At 44.3% G+C, this 20,149-nt stretch overlaps 1 protein-coding gene across 1 annotated transcript; it reads left to right on the top strand.

Annotated features, from left to right (window-relative positions):
- The first annotated feature begins 878 nt into the window (after positions 1-878).
- Positions 879-19,887, top strand: yeats2 (YEATS domain containing 2). Its single transcript, XM_079347650.1, is given in 31 exon segments — positions 879-963; positions 1,246-1,351; positions 1,464-1,561; positions 2,016-2,108; positions 2,213-2,446; positions 2,565-2,683; positions 3,868-4,029; positions 5,428-5,539; positions 5,708-5,752; positions 5,841-6,009; positions 6,118-6,357; positions 6,553-6,720; positions 7,653-7,744; positions 8,454-8,639; positions 8,771-8,999; positions 9,256-9,414; positions 10,552-10,691; positions 11,333-11,479; positions 11,675-11,860; positions 13,031-13,394; positions 13,520-13,654; positions 14,391-14,484; positions 14,486-14,514; positions 14,767-14,905; positions 15,549-15,625; positions 15,721-15,800; positions 16,933-17,137; positions 17,672-17,907; positions 18,060-18,134; positions 18,316-18,389; positions 18,667-19,887. Coding segments are annotated over 31 exon segments (4,320 nt in total). The 5' UTR covers positions 879-945; the 3' UTR covers positions 18,776-19,887.
- The last annotated feature ends 262 nt before the right edge of the window (positions 19,888-20,149 follow it).

Genomic DNA, 20,149 nt, shown 5'->3' with positions numbered 1-20,149 from the left:
TAACCATGTGCATACAAAAAGTGTTGAAAGATGAAATGGTAATGATGCAGAGAACGTGGGGACTGAGTGAAGCACATGCACACCATAGACTGGTAGGCAACACGCACGTCCCATGTACAATAGATGATGATAAGGAATGTGGAACTGATCCCATTCCTGATCATCAAAAATGTGCTCATCATGTTGTCACGTGTCCAAATCGATATAACCAGACAGGGCTTGCAAAACCTAAAGATGTAAGATCATATTTGTATTCATGTGTAAAGGCTAAGACAAAGCTACAATGCCCGGTCAAAATAAAAGTGCATTGCTGTCTTAAGAAAAATCCAGTTCTCCCAAAATAATATAATTTCTCGAGTACTTTCAAGTCTGACAGTAAAAACAATAAATGCAAGTTTTATTGTGCCATTTCATTTGTCAGTGTGCCATAAATATGAAATCTGGTTATAATATTTTAATATAGGATGACATGCCTCCACTCTTATAATGTAAACAGCTCTGTCTGAACCATAGACTGCAGGTCTGAACACGACATATGTTTTATCTTTGATCATCTAATCACTCATCATTTGAGCAGAAAACAAGACTTCATAGAGATTGTAATGTGACACATTGAAAGCGTAATGTGGTTTGTAGAATAGTGGTGCCTGGTGGCCGTTTAGCCGATGTGCAGATCCACTCTTTAGCTCTGTTGTCCACATCGAGAATTAGCCATTCACTAAACACAAGTGTGTGTGTGTTTAATATTAAAAGCAAAGGATATGCTCTGAAGGAATTAAAACACGTCAGAAAGAGAAACGTTGCTCTGCGGCACAGGTCACTCCTGTAAGTTTGTATTTTAAACAGATTTAGAAAACGTGTAGATCTGCTAAAGTGTGCTAACGTTAGCAAACAAGGATAGCGGATGCTAACGTTAATAGTGCCCGGCAGGTTGAACAAGCTCGGATGCATCTTTACGTGAAGGTCGCGAGAGACTGTCTGTTGTCTGAATGTTCTCCTCATATCTTAAACACGTTTAATTGAAAATGTTTGATAAAGCAAATAATGGGATAACGGGTTTTAATAGTAGTGTTAGGTTAGCATGGCAAGCTAGCTACCCTTGCTCAACGTAACGACTGGCATGAGCAGCTTCTCTGCTAGCCTGCTAATTCAACGCTAACAACATCTGGACATGGGATAATAACTGGGATTGTACACTGTCAACTGCATTGATGGGCATTTTTATTCATATATTCCAATTAACAGGCAAACATGTCGGGAGTTAAAAGGAAAATAGAAGGCAATGACCCCGACTATGATGACATTTCTCTGGTCCAAAACAGTAAAAGAAACAAAGCGGATGAACATAATGGTGAGTTTTTGCTCTGAAAGTTATTCAGCTGTTTTACGTGATTTGACAGCTTACATGTGTTTGTATTCTTGTGATTCTTTTGCTTTAATAGATCTTCCTCTTACTTTGTCAGCCCGAGAAGCAACAGTACAGAAGATAGAAAGCATCATAAGGGAGCAGTTTTCTTTGGAAATGAAAAACAAAGAGCATGAGATAGATGTCATAAGTCTGGTATGTATTATGATATTTAAGATTTTTTTCACTTGTTTTGTATCAGTTTGGGCGGTAGGGCATATATTGTAATCCAAAAAGACGTTCACATTTTTATAAATTTAATTTTAAATACTTTATTAATCTCTGAGGGGAAGATTCTGGTTCGCACTCTGTTATTTTAGAGACATGCTTCTAACACTCACAGACCTGAATCACACGTGTACAAGCAACCTGGGCACATGCTTTAATGGAGAGATGTCAGAGTGCACTCCCTGAGCTGGTGGGGTTTTGGTGCCTTGCTGAAGGGCACCTCAGCAGTGCTCGAGAAGTAGTCTGGTACCTCTCCAGCTACCAGACCAAATATTTTAGTCCGCATTGGGACTTGAGCCGGCTATCCTCTGGTTCTCAGCTCAAGTCTCTACGGACTGAGCTACTGCTGTCATTGTTTAATTTTTCCGTATTGTTTTTTCAGAGACTCAATGAAGCCAGGAGGATGATGGACAAGCTAAGGGCTTGCATAGTGGCCAATTACTATGCCAATGCTGGCGTTACAAAGTTTTCAGAGGTAAAATCCAACATGTCCATATGCTTAAAACTGTCACGTGTTCAGGAAATAGTATATTGAAGCAGAAATAAACACCTGAATTGTTTTTTTGTGTTTAATCCTAGCATTCTGCAAAGAGTGACCCTGCCGTGCTGAACCATCCAGCCATCCGCCGGTTCCTGGAGTCTCCTTCCCGTTCTTCTTCCCCTCTGAACCAGGGCTCTGAGACTCCTTCTCTGGCCCACTCAGAGTCCGAGTCCCTCTCACAGCAAGGAGACGGTGCTGAGAGAGAAGCAGAGGGGGCATGGAGAGAGGACAGCAGTAGGCAGGAGCGCAGACCTGGACGCAATACAGGCAAGGTTAGTAAAGCTGATGATGGTTTGAATATTTGATGAAAGCCAAGCAAGTGTGTCAATTGAAATCTTTCATATTTGTGTCTGACAATACTTGTGTATTGTTTTTGTTTGTTTCTTGTAGGACACATTTGGTGTGCCATTGTCCGTTGGCGAGGAGCAGAGGGTGACCTACCACACGACTGGGAATGAGGCTTCTAGACTCTATGCAAAGAAGACAATCGTAGTTGGAAATGTGTCCAAGTATGTAAAAAAAAAAAAAACCTAGCCTAAGTATGACATACTCAGTGATGTTTATGACATTTAGTGGTTGACCAAGTATTTCCATTTAAGACGAGGAGCCTAATGAAGGTCATGAGTAGGTTTCAATAGACATTACATCTCCCTTATTTGTCATTATTACCATTTTAAGTTGAAAATGTTGCAGAATCATAGGTCAGAACGACTGAAAAACCTGAAACATGTAATCCTACAAATCTCTATAAAAACCATGAATCTTTACATTTACATGAAAATTATGTCAGAGCTGAGAGCAATAAATGTTGTAGTCAGCATTTCCTGTGATCAAATGTATTCACACAAATATGTAAAGTTTTAAATATTCTCTTCAGTGCAGTCGTGACATCGTAACTAACTTAGACTCTAAATGGCTCATCAGATTTGTCTCAGGTAAATATTTGTATATGTGTGTGAAAGGTTAAATGTAAAATAGCTCTGTGTCAAAATGTTTGAAATCCTGGCCTATCGGTGAAATTTGTCTTGTTTTTGCATGACTGTGCACTGAAGAGCCGAGCCTCCATTCATAACGTCTTTTTCTACAAGCACAGTCTCGATCCAGTTTAAAAGCGCCGTCTTTCAAGTTTATTTCCCCCTGGTATGTTGTTGATCCCAAAGAGCCCTGGGGTCAGAGTAATATGAAGCCAATGTTAATTCTTGGAATACTGACTGACAGGGCCAGTATATGTCATGCACACTACATATCTCGGAGGGCTAACTGAGATCGTTTCAAATGTACTTCAGTGGATAGTTGTACCTGAGGGCCTAAACCTGACACAAGAGCTTTGATCAGGTCATTAAAGGGAATGCACGTTTAGATTCTTTGTACAGCTGTGTCGATGTGTTTGCATTAAATGTTCACACAAGGTTTATTTATGATAATCTGTTTTTAAATGCAACTCTTTTCCTCTGAAACGTAATCCTCCATTCCTACCTTCTTTCCTTTCAAGTGGGTATTAGTAAAATACCAAGAAAGAGCGCTCGCTCCCTCACAGTCCATCCGACCCTCCAGCAAATAATACGTGTTCTTCTTTAAACTCTTGTATATCCTGAAAGTCTTTCTTGTCCTATCCAAGACCCTCACATCTACTAATTCATTCCCCACTCTCCATTATCTTTGGCCGATTCTCAACTCTGTCCCTCGTTCTCAGGTACATCCCTCCAGATAAGCGAGAAGAAAACGACCAGTCGACCCATAAGTGGATGGTGTATGTGCGGGGCTCCAGGAGGGAACCCAGCATTGATCACTTTGTGAAGAAAGTCTGGTTCTTCTTGCATCCAAGCTACAAACCCAACGACCTGGTGGAAGTCAGGTTTGTTACCGTCTGTTTTTACACAGTTTTTTTTCCCCAGGCAGACATTGTACTGGAAGAACTACTCGACTAGCACTACTGATATAAGCAGTGATTCCCCCTTGTTATTCACACGTTGGTGTTTTGCATGTTTCCCTCAGGCAAAATAGGAATACTAGGAAACAGGGATGAACTTGTTCCAGTTAGGTGTCGTCCTGTCTTGTGTTATTGTTGTTTTTTACTTTCAAGGCAGCACATAGAGAGAAAAAAAAACGAAACTATTTTTGGATAGGAACACCTGGATGCGTAAGAGACTGTCTACATCATGTTTAATTCAGGTCACAGTTCAGATCTGCCCGCAAGTGCAAAAACTCTGCTGAATATCCACATTGTGTAACACACACTCAGCAGTAAACACACAATTAGGCTAATCTTTTTCAAAGCAGCGCCCCCTTGTGGATATTTAGTCATGCCTGAAAGTAGAAAGTCATATTTTACATTGAGTGACTCTTACCTCCATCTTGCAGGAGGTTATAATTGATGCAGATGAATAATAATCATTATCCAGATTGTAAACACGCACATTACAAGGCCTGTGACGTTAAGTGGAGTGAGTCACACTTCAAGTCAACAACAGTATGACTAATAGGGGGCACACCTAAATCACACACAGGTTGCTGAAACTTGGAAAAACATGCGTGTGAAGTGTTTGCCTCAGCCCAAAGCGCTGAAGTGTGTCGAGAGTCGTCGCACAGCCTCGAGTTCAGCGATTAAGACGTCTCATTTGAGTTCTTATCCTCCAGAAGTTGCGAAGGATTTAAAATGTGCCCGTGGCTTTTGAATAAATAATCTCTTTCTTCAGTCAGCAATCCTCAGCCCCGCGCTGTAGCCTCCTGGCTGTTTCAGCATGACAAGACTGCTCACGTTGCCGTGGCAGCAGCTCGTAAGCTCCCTCCCGACTGACTGGGGTCTTCATTCCCGGTGAACCCCACGCAGGCCCAATGCTCTCAGCTGATACGACACACAGCCTGAATGTCGATGAAGAGGGTGTCTGAAAGGAAGAAGGAACAAAAACCGGCATCAATCGTTGGGTTTATATGAACAGAAACATCATTTGCATGCACATCAGCATGGCCTTGTAAATGCAGGCAGTCGGATCAGTTTCTGTTCTGTGAGTCTGCGAACCTCGAGCTTCAAAGAGAAGAAAGATGAGCGCCCTTCTAGTTATTGATTATAGAAGATTAGTAACTAAGTCTTGAGTCTGAAACCAAGATGGAAGCTTAGTTTTTTTTTCCTCTGTTGAAATCATTGTGACGCATCCTTTTGTAGACTTGTTTTTTTGTAGACCCCCCCCCCCCCCCCCCCAGATGTGCAGTTAGATGAAGTTATTTAAGGATGTCTGAATGCCTCTGTTCACAGTGAGCCGCCCTTTCATTTAACTCGCCGAGGTTGGGGTGAGTTTCCTGTGAGGATCCAGATCCACTTCAAAGACCCTCGCAACAAACGTATTGACATCATCCACCAGCTAAAGGTCAGACCAGATTACAGACTGCATCAACACGCTTGTTTGTTTTCCTCTTTATCCTTAAACAAGCTTCTGTTACACGCAGTGTTTACTTACTCTTCTCATTATAGTTAGGTACTCTTCAATCCAAGACTTCTAAAGTTTAAAGACTTATTTGTCCTTTTTGTCCTTCAGCTGGACAGGACGTACACGGGGCTGCAGACACTTGGGGCAGAAACTGTAAGTTAGAATCCCTCGCTCTGTTTCCTGCAGTGACGTTTCTTTATTCTCCGTGTTTTACTCTGGAATTGTGCTATATCTGTTCCAGGTGGTTGATGTGGAGCTCCATAGGAACTCTCTAGGGGACGACTACATCCCTCAGCCCTCTTCTTCCAAGGTGACTCGCAGAGCAGCCAGCCCCACCTTGTCCGCCTCAATGCCCCAAAGTTATGGCCGCCCCAGTTCTCCCATATCACAAGATCCCAGCGCAGACAAAGGTACACACAGAATGTGACATTTAAAGCTGATTGATTGTCTTTTCTACATTTATAATACTTTTAAGGAGTGTCAAATTCATTTGATCTCCCTTTTTTTTTTTTTCCCAGCTTTCATCAAGGCAGAGACAGGAAGGCCTGCAGGCAGCCATAGCTCCCTCCTCGCCGGTGAACGTACCCCAACCCGACCCAAAGTCAGCGACAGGATCACTCTGGGTTCCCCTGGCAGTTCGGCCTTCCAGCCCATCACAGCAAGCTGTAAGATTGTCCCTCAAGGACAGCCGCCAAGCCCCACAGAGTCTCCTGGGAAATCGTTTCAACCTATCACCATGAGCTGTAAAATAGTTTCAGGTAAATGTTTCCCTCCGGTGTCACAGGGATTCCAAAAATCCTCTTCAAATGAGACACTTTGTGATGTTGAGTAATATCACTCACATGTCCGAATTTCAAGTGGCTCTACAATCTTGTCATCGCTTTGAAAAATAGCTTTCATCTGTATTAAAAATCAATTTTTATCTGATAGTCGTTTCTATTTCTGCCTCACAGGGTCTCCCATCTCCACGCCAAGCCACTCCCCGCTGCCTCGCACCCCCACCACCTCTACCCCGGTCCACAGCAAGCACAGCTCTTCGTCAGTGCTCAACAACCCTTATATCATTGTCGACAAGCCGGGCCAGGTGATCGGCATGACTTCCTCATCGGCCACCTCCGCAGGTACTCCCACTCCCACTCGGTGTCAAAGTGCTGTTTGAAATCGGATGTGGACCTGCAACAAAATCTAGAAGCAGTATCTGAGCCGCCCACGTGCAAATGTAAAAATGCGCTGTTAGAAATGCACTCAGAGCAGAGGAGATTATGAACAATACCTGCGAGGCTTTTCTGTTTTTCTATTCCTATTTTTGGTACTTTTTCTCCTTTTCATCTCCTTGTATCCCCTTTTTATCCCGCTCATTGTACTCCAAACTGTCTGTTTATTTTCTCTTATTTTTCTCTTCAGCCACGCATCTCTTTTTTCTTACCTGTTTTGTGCTCATAAATTATGACGTGTGGTGAGCCAGCAGGATAGCTGCTGGATGAGCGGTTTCCATGGTGACTGAGCAGCTCTGTTTAATGGCCAGATTAGGAGCACAAGACCCAAAACTCCTGTCAAGTTTTTCTTTGTGTTTATATGTGTGTGTGTGTGTTCGCTGTAATCTATGGTGTGCAATAATCTGTAGCTCTGGATGTAGCTCACATCAGCAGCACGAAGGTGCTCTTTCCCCAACCGTTCTCACCCTCTCTTAGCCCCTCCCACACTTCCTGCACTAATGCACAGCTTAACCAGATCTGCCAGCAGGGCAGGAGTGCTATTAAGTGATGTTTTATCAAGCTAGATGAGGTTGATGTGGGTGTCGTGGCTGATTCACCAGCCCTGGGATATAACCGATTTTTACAGCAGCAGGTATGAAACTTCAACAGCAAAAAATACAGTTGCAGCCAAAGCTCTGACTCTAACACACAAACTAAGTGACCCTGGCAGGTAACAGTCACCTTGCACCACAGGGGCCTTAATATCTGTGGAAAGGATGACAGAAGCTGCAGTGACACATAAGGAGTCCAGTCGTTTCCTTGATGTCTTATCGGGTGTTTCTTTTTGTGCTCCGCAGGAAGTCCCTCAGCCAAACAGTCTGCTGCACATGGCTCTCGCTCTCCCGCTCCAAAAGTTCACACCGGCACCTTCCTCTCCTCAGGGATGAAGGTGAGCTGGCACCGTTTTAAAGTGTCATCTCTGAACATAAAATCAGACGACTTAAAGCGCCTCTTCTCATCGATCTGTTCCAGTCACTATGAAGACGGCCTCCGTCTGTTGTGTCTGTGTCTTTAACAGAGCGGGGAGGTATTAATAGCAGTCAGGGGTGCTATCTTCAGCAGTTGTGAGTGCCTTGGCAGGCTATTTAAATGGGACATCATTCTCGTGATAGGAGGGGGTGCTGAGAGAATTTCATGGTTCCCGTTTCGCACAATGTCAACACTGCAGTGTAAAATCCTTCCACCCTCGTGCTCTTCATCATCATCATCCTCACCATCCACAAAGATTGAGCGTTCTCTGCAGGGGCTTCTGAAGTTAGCAGTAAATGCGAGCTCAGATACAAACATATGGGAAGCATAAAAACATCTCCTTGATGAATAAATGATGCCAATTAAGAAAAAAAATGCATTGAAATTTTTTTTGGGGAGAAACAGATATCTTCTCTCAGCTCTGATGCCTGAAGTCTCTTTGAAGAAATGAGGAGAACTTCGTTATAATTTAAAAGTCTATCTCATTAAACTATTACTTTTTAATAAGAGGGAAGATGTAGACCATTTAAACGGCTGCTGTGTCTTTAACTTGTTGTGGTTTCAAGGCAGCGTGTCCTTTTCTGTAAAAAAAAAAAAAAAAAAAAAAAAAATCTTGTCTCCCTGTGCAGGTTATTATTAAGCAGGAGCCTGGGGAAGTTTCCACACAGCAGCAGCAGATGGTTTCCACAGTAACCAGCCAGCAGCAACCTGCTGCTACAGCAGCTCACCAGTTTGTCGCAGTAAAGGGAGGTCACATGATCTCCATGTCGGCTCAGAAACAGGCAGGAGGGCCCACGGGAGCCACAACTGGCAAGGTCTGACTTTGCATGCGACTCCCTCACATTCACATGAACTATTCCACGTTAGCGTGCCGATATATTCACGAGACGATGTCAAAAGTAAGAGCTACTCAAAGACTACATGGCCAACTTTTACTCCTTTCTAGATGTTAGGCATCCCTGTAAGCTCCACGCTCCAGTCTGCGGTGAAACAGGTGGCCATCAGCAGCGGACAGATTCTGGTTGCCAAGGGTAACCCCTCTGTCTCCAAGGTGATGAGCGGGAAACAGGTGTTGGCTCAAGGGGTCGCTAAAGCCATCGTCAGCGGAGCAGGAAGCATCTCTGGTCAGCAGGCTGCTGCAAAGGCAGCGGGTGGTTCAAGTGGCAAGAGCGGAGGTCAGAGTTCACACTCGTACACGGTCACATCATGCAAAAGTTGAGGAAGCACCATTTCATGAATACAATGCATGAATGTGTTTTCTGTACATGAGTACACTTTTTCTGATTAAAATACACAGTCTCTGTAGTGTACATGAGCTTTCACTTCATTCACATCTATTAAGAGATTTAGACAAAATAAATGTATTCATTCTACATAATAACTATGTTATTGTGTGCGTGAGTATGTGTTTCTTTCTGTGTATTTCCTCAGTGATGGCCACGCTTCAGCTGCCAGCCAACAACCTGGCCAACCTAGCTAACTTGCCTCCAGGAACAAAGCTCTACCTGACCACCAACAGTAAAAACCCGTCAGGGAAGGGAAAGCTGCTCCTCATCCCTCAGGGAGCCATCCTCCGTGCCTCCAGTGCAGGTGAGACACCCTGCGTCCTTTCATCTGTCTCTCTAAATGCACACGTGGGGAAAACGCGTCTGTGTCGGTTGATGCTGGACACCACCCAGCACACTTCAGTTTCTTCGTTACTCAGCAGACATGTTTGTAGAGCAATGGTTCACAACGAGCTCGTGCAGCAACATACTGGATGTTTGAGCGACCATTTAAAAACTCAAGAGCAGTTCAGTCAATTTTCTGAAAAGAGCAGTTTGAAACTTGCCACCTCTTCCAAAGTACTGAGAAGTTTTCAGACCTGCTTGTTTCACCAAAGCGACACAGTTAGTGGTGTCACGCCTGATATTCCAGTTTATTGGCTCAGGGCTTCATTATCAGAGTCTTGCAATATGAATGAGGATGATTTCCTGCTGAATGTGTATTTCCAGTTCTTCTGCAGAAGAACAGGTGACACAAGCTGATAAAAGAAGGTTATTTTGTTTTTCTCTTCCTGTTTGAGTCTAACTGAAGGCTTGTGCAATACATACTGTAGAAATGCGTTCCTGACTTTGTTATGAGCTACAGCTGTTGATTTGTTCACTTGTTTGTCTCTGACATGGAAGTTTAACATGAGCAGCGTCGCGGGAAGTCGGTTTTAGCTCGACTGACACCGATACATGAGTGTGCAGGTGATTCAGTATCTGGGCTCGATTGCTTTTGCCCTGACATTTTCTTTTTCTTCTTCATTTTCCTGCCGAAGCTGGAGGCAGCTGGGTTCAGACATGTTAGTGCTTCTGGCTCATAACATTTCAGGGGGACAGAAAGAGAGCCACTGCTGAAGTGACTTACGGATAATGTCTCCAACTTTACCTTCTGGACACTGAGTCACTGCGAGTCATCACTGGCTTCCAGAAGTCCTTTTACTGTGCACCCAGAGCTAAACTGCCTAATGCAACACACTTCTCGTCATATTGAGATGAGGTTAAAGAGATTCAGCAGCATCCTATTCTTTATCTAAAGCACACATTTACAGAAGTCAATATTACTATCTCCATGGTATCAATGACTACAATGAGTGGATGAGCTGTGATTTCAGGTATAAAGAACAACAGGATTGTTTTTTATTTTATTTTATTTTTTTCAGATCTGAGGCTGATGTGAATGTGCTTGTCTGTTATTTAGGTCAGCAGTCTCAGAGCAGCTCGTCAGCAGGCGCCGGGGGCTCTCAGACTTCCTCCTCCTCCTCCTCCTCCTCTTCCGCTTCAAGCAGTCTGCCTTCAAACCTCTCCTACACATCCTACATCCTCAAACAGACCCCACAGGTGGGTAGATAAATGTATTTTAACGCTGTAGTGCAGCCGTTACAGGCCATCCCGTTCGGCGTATTTTCTCGTTGATGTCCCGCCGCATATTTGAAGCATTGCATCATGTGCTGGATCAAAGCCTTTTGAAAACTTTCACATTTTCTTTCATATGCGAAAAAGAAAAAACAAAATATATTTTACTTATTTTAATATGTTTTTTCCACAGTATGACATGAAACACAATGCAGATGTGTTTTGTCTCCCTGGTGACTCTCAGCTTTTTTTTTTGCATTGTAGCAAAGAGAGGATTAGAGGAGAGGTCTGCTGTGTTTTTAGTAAGACACATTCATTAGAGCTGCATTGATCCTGCGCTCAGCTGTAGAACTTTGCTGTCTGTGCGTTCAGCTCGCAAGAACGTGATGCGGTTGTCTGCAGAGTTTTTCCACACTACATTTAGACCATCAGTACAGACTGTTTGTCCTAATCATCCAAAAATATCCTCAGCTTTGTAAAGGATTGATATTAAATCAATGTCTGCGTTAATCTCCTGCAGCAGCTCAAAGAATATTCCCCTTGTGTCTCGCACACGTACACTACCTTGCTCTCTGAAGAGCAGCTTTGAGTACGACCCAGATCCTCAGACTGTCCATGTTAAACAGGGAACCTTTCTGGTCGGACAGCCAGCTGCGGGTTCGGGGAAGCAGGGAGCTTCCAGTTCAGCTGGTCACGCAGCATCATCTCCAGCTAATGTTACCCAGCAGGCCATTCGGGTGACAGCTGGTCAGAAAGCGGCCATCCTGGCTCAGGTCAGTATCAGTAACATAACTTGACTCTGTCCTTAATTATAACAATGATAACTGTCTTTATCACTCCTAACTGTCCCTTTACTGTTTACTCTTTAAGCCCAGTTTGGACGGTTAAGAGCGAGCTTCACTTGCTCGTCGTTGGGTTTAAACGTGTTGTGTGTGATCCGTCTGTGTGTGCCTTTGTGTGATTGACAGATGGTGGGCGGTTCCCAGGGGACACAGGTCAAGTTGTCTGACGGCTCGGTGAAGACGGTCACAGCGGCGGCAGCAGGTCACTTGTCCAAGCCGGGGACGACCACACTGAGGATGACAGGCGGAGTCATCACTGCTGCTAGCTCCACCCCCAGCTCTGCAAGCGCTGCAGCGGCGGGCCAACAACAGGCGGGTTTATCAGCCTTTCTAGTTTTGTTCCTCCTGACAGCTGCTTTTTTTCCCTTCTTCTTCGTCTTTAAAGTGATCTTTTGGGTTTGTTTTGTTTGAGACTAAAATAATTAGTTTGACACACTTGCTTTTCCATAAGGAAAAAAAAAAAATCGGAAGTAGAAGAAAGCTGATCCGGTGTGTTTTCCAGAGTCATGACGACAACATGGCGAGCGCTTGAAGGAGAACAGCACATTTTTAGACAGACGAGAAAGTTCATTTAGTGTCACTAGAAGAAGTTAAACGTAGTGAAGTAGGAAGGTAGGAAGGAGGAGAGTTTTCCACTTGCTAACTTGTCGACTGTTTGGCGTGTGATGTAATCTGTCCTTCACACGTAACTAGCTGAAAGGGGGAATATCACCACCTACCATGATGGACACATTGGACATGCCTCTGTTAATCAATCAACTCTCCTCCTGTACTCGTTTACTGGGAAAAGAACAGTAGTCTAATTTATACGGCCTAATCAAGCTACCACAGTATCTCTACTTAACTGTGCATGCAAACCTACCGAGTGTTGTAATTTCAGAGTTTGAATGTTGAGTATGTGAGAGGAGCTCTTAGCAGTAACCACAGCGGGGGGTGGGGTGGGGTGGGGTGGGGGGGTTCCAGATCCCAAGTCGTTGGCCTCATTAACGTGAGAAACAAAAAACACACGAAAAAGAGACGTTCCTAAAGGCTACGACACATAAAAACAAACGTGTTTACGATATGTAACAGAACCAAAATGCTCTGTGGATGTTTCTGCAAAAACAAGCTTCCCTTTCAGGATTGTTCGTCATATTTTTGAGGGATTTTAATGAGGGGTAGTTACTCTTTTGTCTTTGAGCATTCCATGCAGCCGGTGACCTGATTTGCACGTCTACGTCTGAGAGTGGCGTGGCGCTGATAAACACACTGGACCAGAGCAAAGTAGACGGCACACTGTAACGTGTTTTTTGACTTGAGCTTCATGTCCTCACATGTTATTAGTTAGTGTTAAATAAAACATTGTTATTTGCCTGTGATGTTCCAATAATACACACGATAGAACATCAGTAATGTGGAGCCTTGTTTGGGTAAGTCAGCTGTCAAAAGTGTTTCTGTTCGCTGCTTGACGGACGTGTACGTTTCTTTGTGTGTTCTGTGCAGGCTGCCGAAGCTGGAAAGTCTGCCGCTCAGCACCACTCTCTTCTCGTGGCAGCGAACCAAGCAGCAGTAATCAGCGCAGCCAAGAGCGCCAGTGCGGCCGCCGGAGGCAGCCTTTCCAAGGCGGCGGTGGCTACCTTGGTGAAGGGTGTTGGCAACTCCGCCACAATGACAAAGGGTGCCGCCACTACCACCGGGGCTGTGGTTACAGTTTCCAAGGGCATTACCAACATGCCAGTCATCAGCATGTCCAAAGGTGCAGCTGCGGGGAGTGTAGCTAAGAGTGGCAGCACGCCTTTGGTCACCGGAGCTTCTTTAGTTGGTGGAATGGCGGCAGGAGGAGGGAAGACAGGTGCAACTCTCTCTGGTATTTAGAATGAAACCTAAATGTCCTACACTTTTTTTTTTCTTTTCTTTTTTTTTTTTTTAAAGAAGTACTTTGGTTCAGCCTCATATTTCCTCTCATTTCGTTGTGCATTGTGTTGCATTCAGGTATGCTGAAGATCCACTCTGGAGGATCCAGCTCCCAGCAGACAGTCCTAACCATCCCTGCCAACCAGCTCAAGCAGCTGGCAGTCGGTACGGGCTCTGGAGGGCTGCAGACCATACTGATGCCAGTTGGGAAAGGTGACTATTACTGAGGAAGCATTTGTTTGCCCAATCTGCCTCATCGTTTAGTTCATCTGATGCGTCTGTTCTGAAAAAAAACAAAAAAATGTTTGCATCTCAAGAAATAATCAAATCTGAGTCCCTCCTTGGAGTAGATAAAAGGCAGTAGAAAGACATTTTGAATAAAAGATGAAGCCGCATTGACGTAGCACAGCAACAGAGCGATCAACATCTTTTACACCAAGGCTCTTGATAACATAGGGTGAAACATAGTGTGATGTTTCTCAAAAGATTTTAAGAGAGTGCTACTATAGGAGTGTACTGTACAGAAGTTTGATTCTCCAAACTGAGTCAGTGTTGCTCGATTTATGTCAGTATGATGCTTACACATTCCTCTCCCTTCTCTACCATCTATCATGTGTCTGTTAAAACCATTTACCTAATGGGCCATCCATCATTCCTCTGTCTGTCTGTCTGTCTGTCTGTCTGTCTGTCTGTCTGTCTGTGTGTGTGTGTGTGTGTGTGTGTGTGTGTGTGTGTGTGTGTGTGTGTGTGTGTGTGTGTGTGTGTGTGTGTGTGTGTGTGTGTGTGTGTGTGTGTGTGTGTGTGTGTGTGTGTGTGTGTGTGTGTGTGTGTGTGTGTGTGTGTGTGTGTGTGTGTGTGTGTGTGTGTGTGTGTGTGTGTGTGTGTGTGTGTGTGTGTGTGTGTGTGTGTGTGTGTGTGTGTGTGTGTGTGTGATTTCTTCTGTGTCTAGTGGTGTCTAAAGGCCCAGTCTCCAGTGCTGCTGCTCCCTCCACTGTCCCTGGTTCGGCTGGAGCTGGAGCCTCCCCGAGTCCTGTCAGCCACGCACCCCTCCCTTGCCCTGCCTCTGGCACAAGGTGAGAGGGGTCCACTTCCACTCTCTCCTCACTCTTTCTATCTTTTATTCCCAATCTGTATTTGTCCCACTCACTCCAAATAGTTTTATAAATGTGGAAAAGTACAGAGTTGAATTTTAAATAGAGGAAACGAGTGACCGTCTAACATAAAATGTAGTTTAGTAGTGAAATTTATTTTCTCTTCAGCCTCAAGCCCCTTAGAGTGGATTTGTTGGAATTAATCTCTGTCTCTGTCTCTTTGTGCTGTCTCAGTGAAAACAGAGCCAGGTGCTGGCACAGCTGTCACAGCTGCTCCGTCGCCCCCAGTGACCGCTCCTGTCCACGCAACCTCTGCGGCTCCCACAGTCAAGCAAGAGCAAGGAGCAGATAACGCCGCACACGACCTGATCAAGTGAGCGTGACACAAATCATCAGCACGTCACTTCAACAGAGAGATCCACAGATAATGTATTCTCTGTACAGCAGCCCCACCAACATCAGTAATCACAGTACAGTCACATCCGCTCAGACGGCTGATGACCAGTGAACATAAAACACAGACGGCACCGTCCACACTCATATTCTGCAACATGTCATCTGTACATCTGATTCAACAATTCAACAGTTAATAACAAAACCTCTGAACAATTCATGGTGACTTTCAGCGGAATACGTCCGTACGTCACAGTTACTGTAGCTGTCCCTTTGAATGTCTCTGTTCATTTTTTTTTTTCAAAATGATGTGAAAATATCAGCTATCTATTTAATTAAAACCAAAGTAAACACTATTGAAGCCAGATTAAACTTTGGTTTACAGGTCCACTCGTTGAACTGAAACACCGGACTTGATTCCATTTTAGTTTTGCTGTTTTCCACCTCGCCTCTGAAACAGAACTTTGCGGTCCCTCGCTGCTTTGACAGACATGCATCACACAGATGTGGATTCTTGTGGACTTGGTACATCAGCTTGTCTCCGATACGTTCAGCCACGTTTGTCCCTGCTGTATGTAATATTTTGCCAGCACACTGATCTCTCGTGTTTTTTTCCTCTTCAGCACCGAGCACATAGAAACCATGATGCAGCTTTTGACACACGTGGTGAAGAAGTTCCCCCTTATTGTGCCTGAAAAGAGTAAGTAAGCTCGCCTGCACCACAAACACTATAGATGAATACTAAACCGGTGTGTTTTAAAAGCTTTCTGATTCCTTCTTTCTTGGCTTGTTCAGCTGAGGACTCCCATCCGTTCTGTGCCGCTTCCACAGAGCAGTATTATTCCTGGAATATTGGCAAGCGCAGAGCGTCAGAGGTGACTTTTTGGTGTTTTCTCTGCATATGTGTGCGTATGCGTGTGCGTGTGCGTGTGCGTGTGTGTGTGTGTGTGTGTGTGTGCACATTGAATGCTGTAAGTTCTTCACACTTTAGAGTGATTACAAAGCCTCAGTGGAGTCAAAGTGCTGATAAATCAGCTGTGAAGACGGATGTTTAAAGAAAAGCCGAGACCAGGGATCTGATTCTTCCATATTTTCTGACTTAAAGTTTTGACCCACGAGACTATACAAACACATGACAGAGGTGCCCACTAATAAAGCACACCTGAGCCCAGGTACGTGTGGAACTGCAATATTAATGCAACAGAAAAGGAAAGACTTTTTATTTAAATAATTGATGGTCTCTGGATTTAGAATCCGTTCTGAGAATTCTTTTGATTCTCTTCGTCAAACTTATTTCTGTTTTGGTCCTTTTTAAAGGCTGGATAATTTCCCAGTGGCTGGAGACGTGATCATTACATTTATTAATGACAATTATATTATTCTGTTCAGATAACAGCAACATTCCTGGTTTTGTTTCTAAAACAGGAAGTGACGTCACTTGTTTTACCAGGATAGAGGTTTCCGTGCTTTGCATGCAGAGAAATCACATTGAGTAAAGCTTTGATAGAGTACGTTCATGTCTCTGAGCGACAGCAGCCTCTCCCCCTGCGTGTTTCAGAGCGTCTTCAGTGCCACTGATCATTTGCATTGTTTGCACTTTTCTTGTCCGTGTAATCTGTCTCGGTGCTCGGTGCCGGACGCCTGACTCAGCGAGCTTTCTGCTTGCATCATGTCTTCCCATCTATGCGGTCAGATGTGTTATCTATGCCTGGTTATCTCTCATCTCTTCTTAATGGGTTCATCAATATCTCCTATAGTCCGCCCCATGTCTTAGCAGCCTGTTCTCCACTGCTATAAAAGGCTCTTAGCTGAGACCAGACAAAGATATTTATATCTAGCTAAAGGGACAGAGGAGCTCAAAGAACATCACACAACAGTACGAGGATAGCCCGGACTCTGAGTGCCCATGTGTCTGCGCTTTAAAGTCTTTAAACTTTAGTTTATCACTGTGCATTATGAAGCCGCCCACAGCTGACACGTTCATGTCATTCATGTCTTCCTGTTTAGCTTCAGCGAGCTGTGGCCGTGAAGCGCGTCGTCCAGGATGTGTTGGACCGCTCCCCCCGGCTCCAAGCCCTCACCCCCCCAAAGACCAGAGAGGTGGTGCAGTGGTGTCGGCAAAGGGGCTACACGCCGCCCGACCTCGAGCCTCAACGCAGGACCGATGACGAGTCCATGGAAGACATCCTCACGCAGATCGACAACGAGCCCGGTGAGTGTGCCAGCGATTCTGGTGCATGGTTTCTTCAAGAGCTTATTTATTGTTTTCACACTTTGACATTCTGCGAGTTTTACTTTTGGATCAATATTTGATCCTTTCGGGGTTTTTTCTTTTCTTTTTTTGCGCGAGTGGGTGGACTGCCTCTTCAGCTAAGCAGTGTGTCCAGTCGTGGTTTTTGTAGTCCACTTGTGTTTAGGGGGAGGCAAGTGTGCAGCGTCAGTGTTTGTGCTACAGCAGTGTGTTGTTCGCACACGGGCTCCTCATTAATTCCATCTTTTGTCAGTAAAGGGTGAGAGACGGGGCTGCTTATCTCAGTGAGTCACACGCTGCCTGAGCCAGGCAAAATGATGATCTGTATTTGTGTTCCCCTCATCCCTCCTTCTTGCACAAATATCTCGATTTTAGACACAGTCACACATGAAGCCGCTGAGTGAAACACAAATGTAGGGGCTGTTTTTTTTTTTTCTTTTTTCTTTCTGCTGCGTGAAATGGTGCATCTAATGCGCATTTGAATCCGTTTCTCAGAGTGCCCGACGACCCTGAGCAGCTGCGAGGAACTGGTGCTGCGGCTGGAGCAGATGCAAGCTCTGCTGAAGACGGAACCCGAGGAGGCGGACGACGAGATAGTGGACATAGTCACCGTGACTCCTCCCTGCCAGAAACTTAAGGTTAAAGAGGAGGAGCAGGAGGCTGACGTGGAGCCAAAGTTCTTCCTGGGCCCCTGCATGTCATCTCAGTTTGTCAGTGAAACAGCTCAGCAGGTCAGGAGCCAAGTTAACATTTTGCCAATGTTTGGCTCGTTTACCTCTAAGTTCTTGTTTTTTTGTTTTTTTTTTGTAGATTTTTATTTATTTATTTTTGATGAAAAAGAATTATTTCTGTCTTTATCTGATGCCTCATGTGTCTCCCTCAGATTGGCGTGACCTTCCAGCCGGTTGAGGTGGAGAAGAACGTGTTTGCACCTGCTATAGAAGCCATGATTCTGAAGGTCGGTCACTCAAAGGGCCAGAGCAGAGAAAAAAGTTGTCCTTTCACAGTAGCTCATCATTCCCTCAGCATACCCTTGACTACAATGATAAATACTAGTATGAAAAATACACTTGCACAATATTCTATAGTGTTTCACCTTTGTACTGTTGTGTGTGTGTGTGTGTGTGTGTGTACTGCAGGCTACTGAACAGTTTGCCAGTGACGTCCTGAGAGAGGCTCTGGCTGGGGCCTACGCCAAATCCCCTCAGAACAGGTCAGCCTCTTTTTTTTTTTTTTTTTTTTTTGCTCTACCCTCTCTAACATGCAACCTGCTTAGTGCTCCTTTTTTTCAAATGTTCTATCACATTCAGCATATCTGGAGCTTTTCCAAGCCAGCAGATTGTTATTCTGGTTATTTAAAGCTTTTCTTTTCCCTCAACACACCAACAGTAATATTGGACCAACAGATAGTCCGGATATACAGTCCAAATATTGGATTTGTAAGATCTTAATCGTTAGGATCCTAACTCTAAAACATTTGGTATTTGCAGGGCTCCAAGAGAGATCTCAGCCATGAACATCCACCAGGCGGTCAGTAGCATCCCCACCTGTGACTTCCTCACCAACACGCACATGGGTTACATGTCGAAAGACAACTGAGACAGAATGGAGACTTTCTTCCAGAGAATCCACTACAAGAAGATTGACAGCAGGACGTGGTCTGAGGTTGTGCAGTAATAACCTGATCACAGCCGGGCTCTGCTCCACACAGCAGCAGAATGACGAATGTTTCTTATACCTGAGGTATATTTTAACATTTAGCTGGTGGAAAAGCATCATGAGACTCATGTTATCTGATTTGAGAGGCTGTGGTGCTCTCACCTCAGAACAGGTTGTTTTAAATTATGAAAAGTTTTTAACTCACAGGGCTGAATAATAACATCAGACAGCTGCCATGTCTCCCTGAACGGGGAGCCACAAAAAAAATCTGAAAATGCAGCAAATAGGACGCCGTGATGAACACCTGAGCGTTAGAAGTTGTGCAGAAACAGACGTTCTTTCAAGTCTCATTTACCCAGCAGAGGTAATTACAGCTCATAGTGCTGCTGTTTGAGGGCCTTCGGTAAAAAAAAAAAAAAAAGTCACTGAATCATGTTTGCCACTTCTAAGTTGCAGACAGATTATGTCACTGAGATCTTCATCAAGTGTGTTTGGGAAAAGTCACGTCTCTTTAAGTCAGTGAAATGAATCACTCTGTCACGAGTTCAAGAAATGACTCAACGTTTATCGTCTCTCCCTCATGAAGCGGGGTGGACATCCAGTCGAAAGTACTGTGTTCTGTTAAACAGCCATAACGTATCAATCATGAAACACATGACCAACATGAAATGAATGGTGTTATCAAATCCTGTTTGGTTTTTTAAAAATCTCATATTAATAACAACATTAATGCTCTAACAACAGAGAGCATGTGGATGAATGTGTGGTATACTCGTGGCTGTAGTCAGAACAGTAGATAATGTGTGTGTGTGGTTGTGTGTATTGTGTGTGTGTGTGTGTGTGTTTTGTCTGCCGATGTAGTGTTAGCTATGTGGAGCTTTGCATAACGTTAATACATGGGTGGTTGATTGAATGGAAGTGATTGTTCTGAGTGGTTGTGACGCATGTTCGAACAAAGGAGTGAAGGAGAAACTCAGACGTTGTATTTTTCATGTTTCTGTGTAAACCAAAAATACAATCAATATTTTTGTAATAAAACCCCCCAAAATGCGGTTGTCTTATTTCTTCTTGATGTGATCTGTGCAAAACTGGGAAACAATACCATGGAAGTTTGTCGTATAATGCAAAACACACTTGACCACGTTTCCTAACACTCGTGTGTGTCCTCAGTCTGTCTCCAAACCCTCCAACTATAAGAAACGTCCATCGTCTTCGTCTTTTGCCCTGCTCCACTTTTTCCGAAAATGTGTGCTCAAAAAGGCCATTTGGAGAGAATCCCTTTATGACATCACAAAGGGCAGTAACCCCTCCCCC

This window comes from Symphodus melops (assembly GCF_947650265.1).
Source record: "Symphodus melops genome assembly, chromosome: 7".
NCBI lineage: Eukaryota > Metazoa > Chordata > Actinopteri > Labriformes > Labridae > Symphodus > Symphodus melops.
This window is presented reverse-complemented; position numbering and strand designations above follow the sequence as displayed.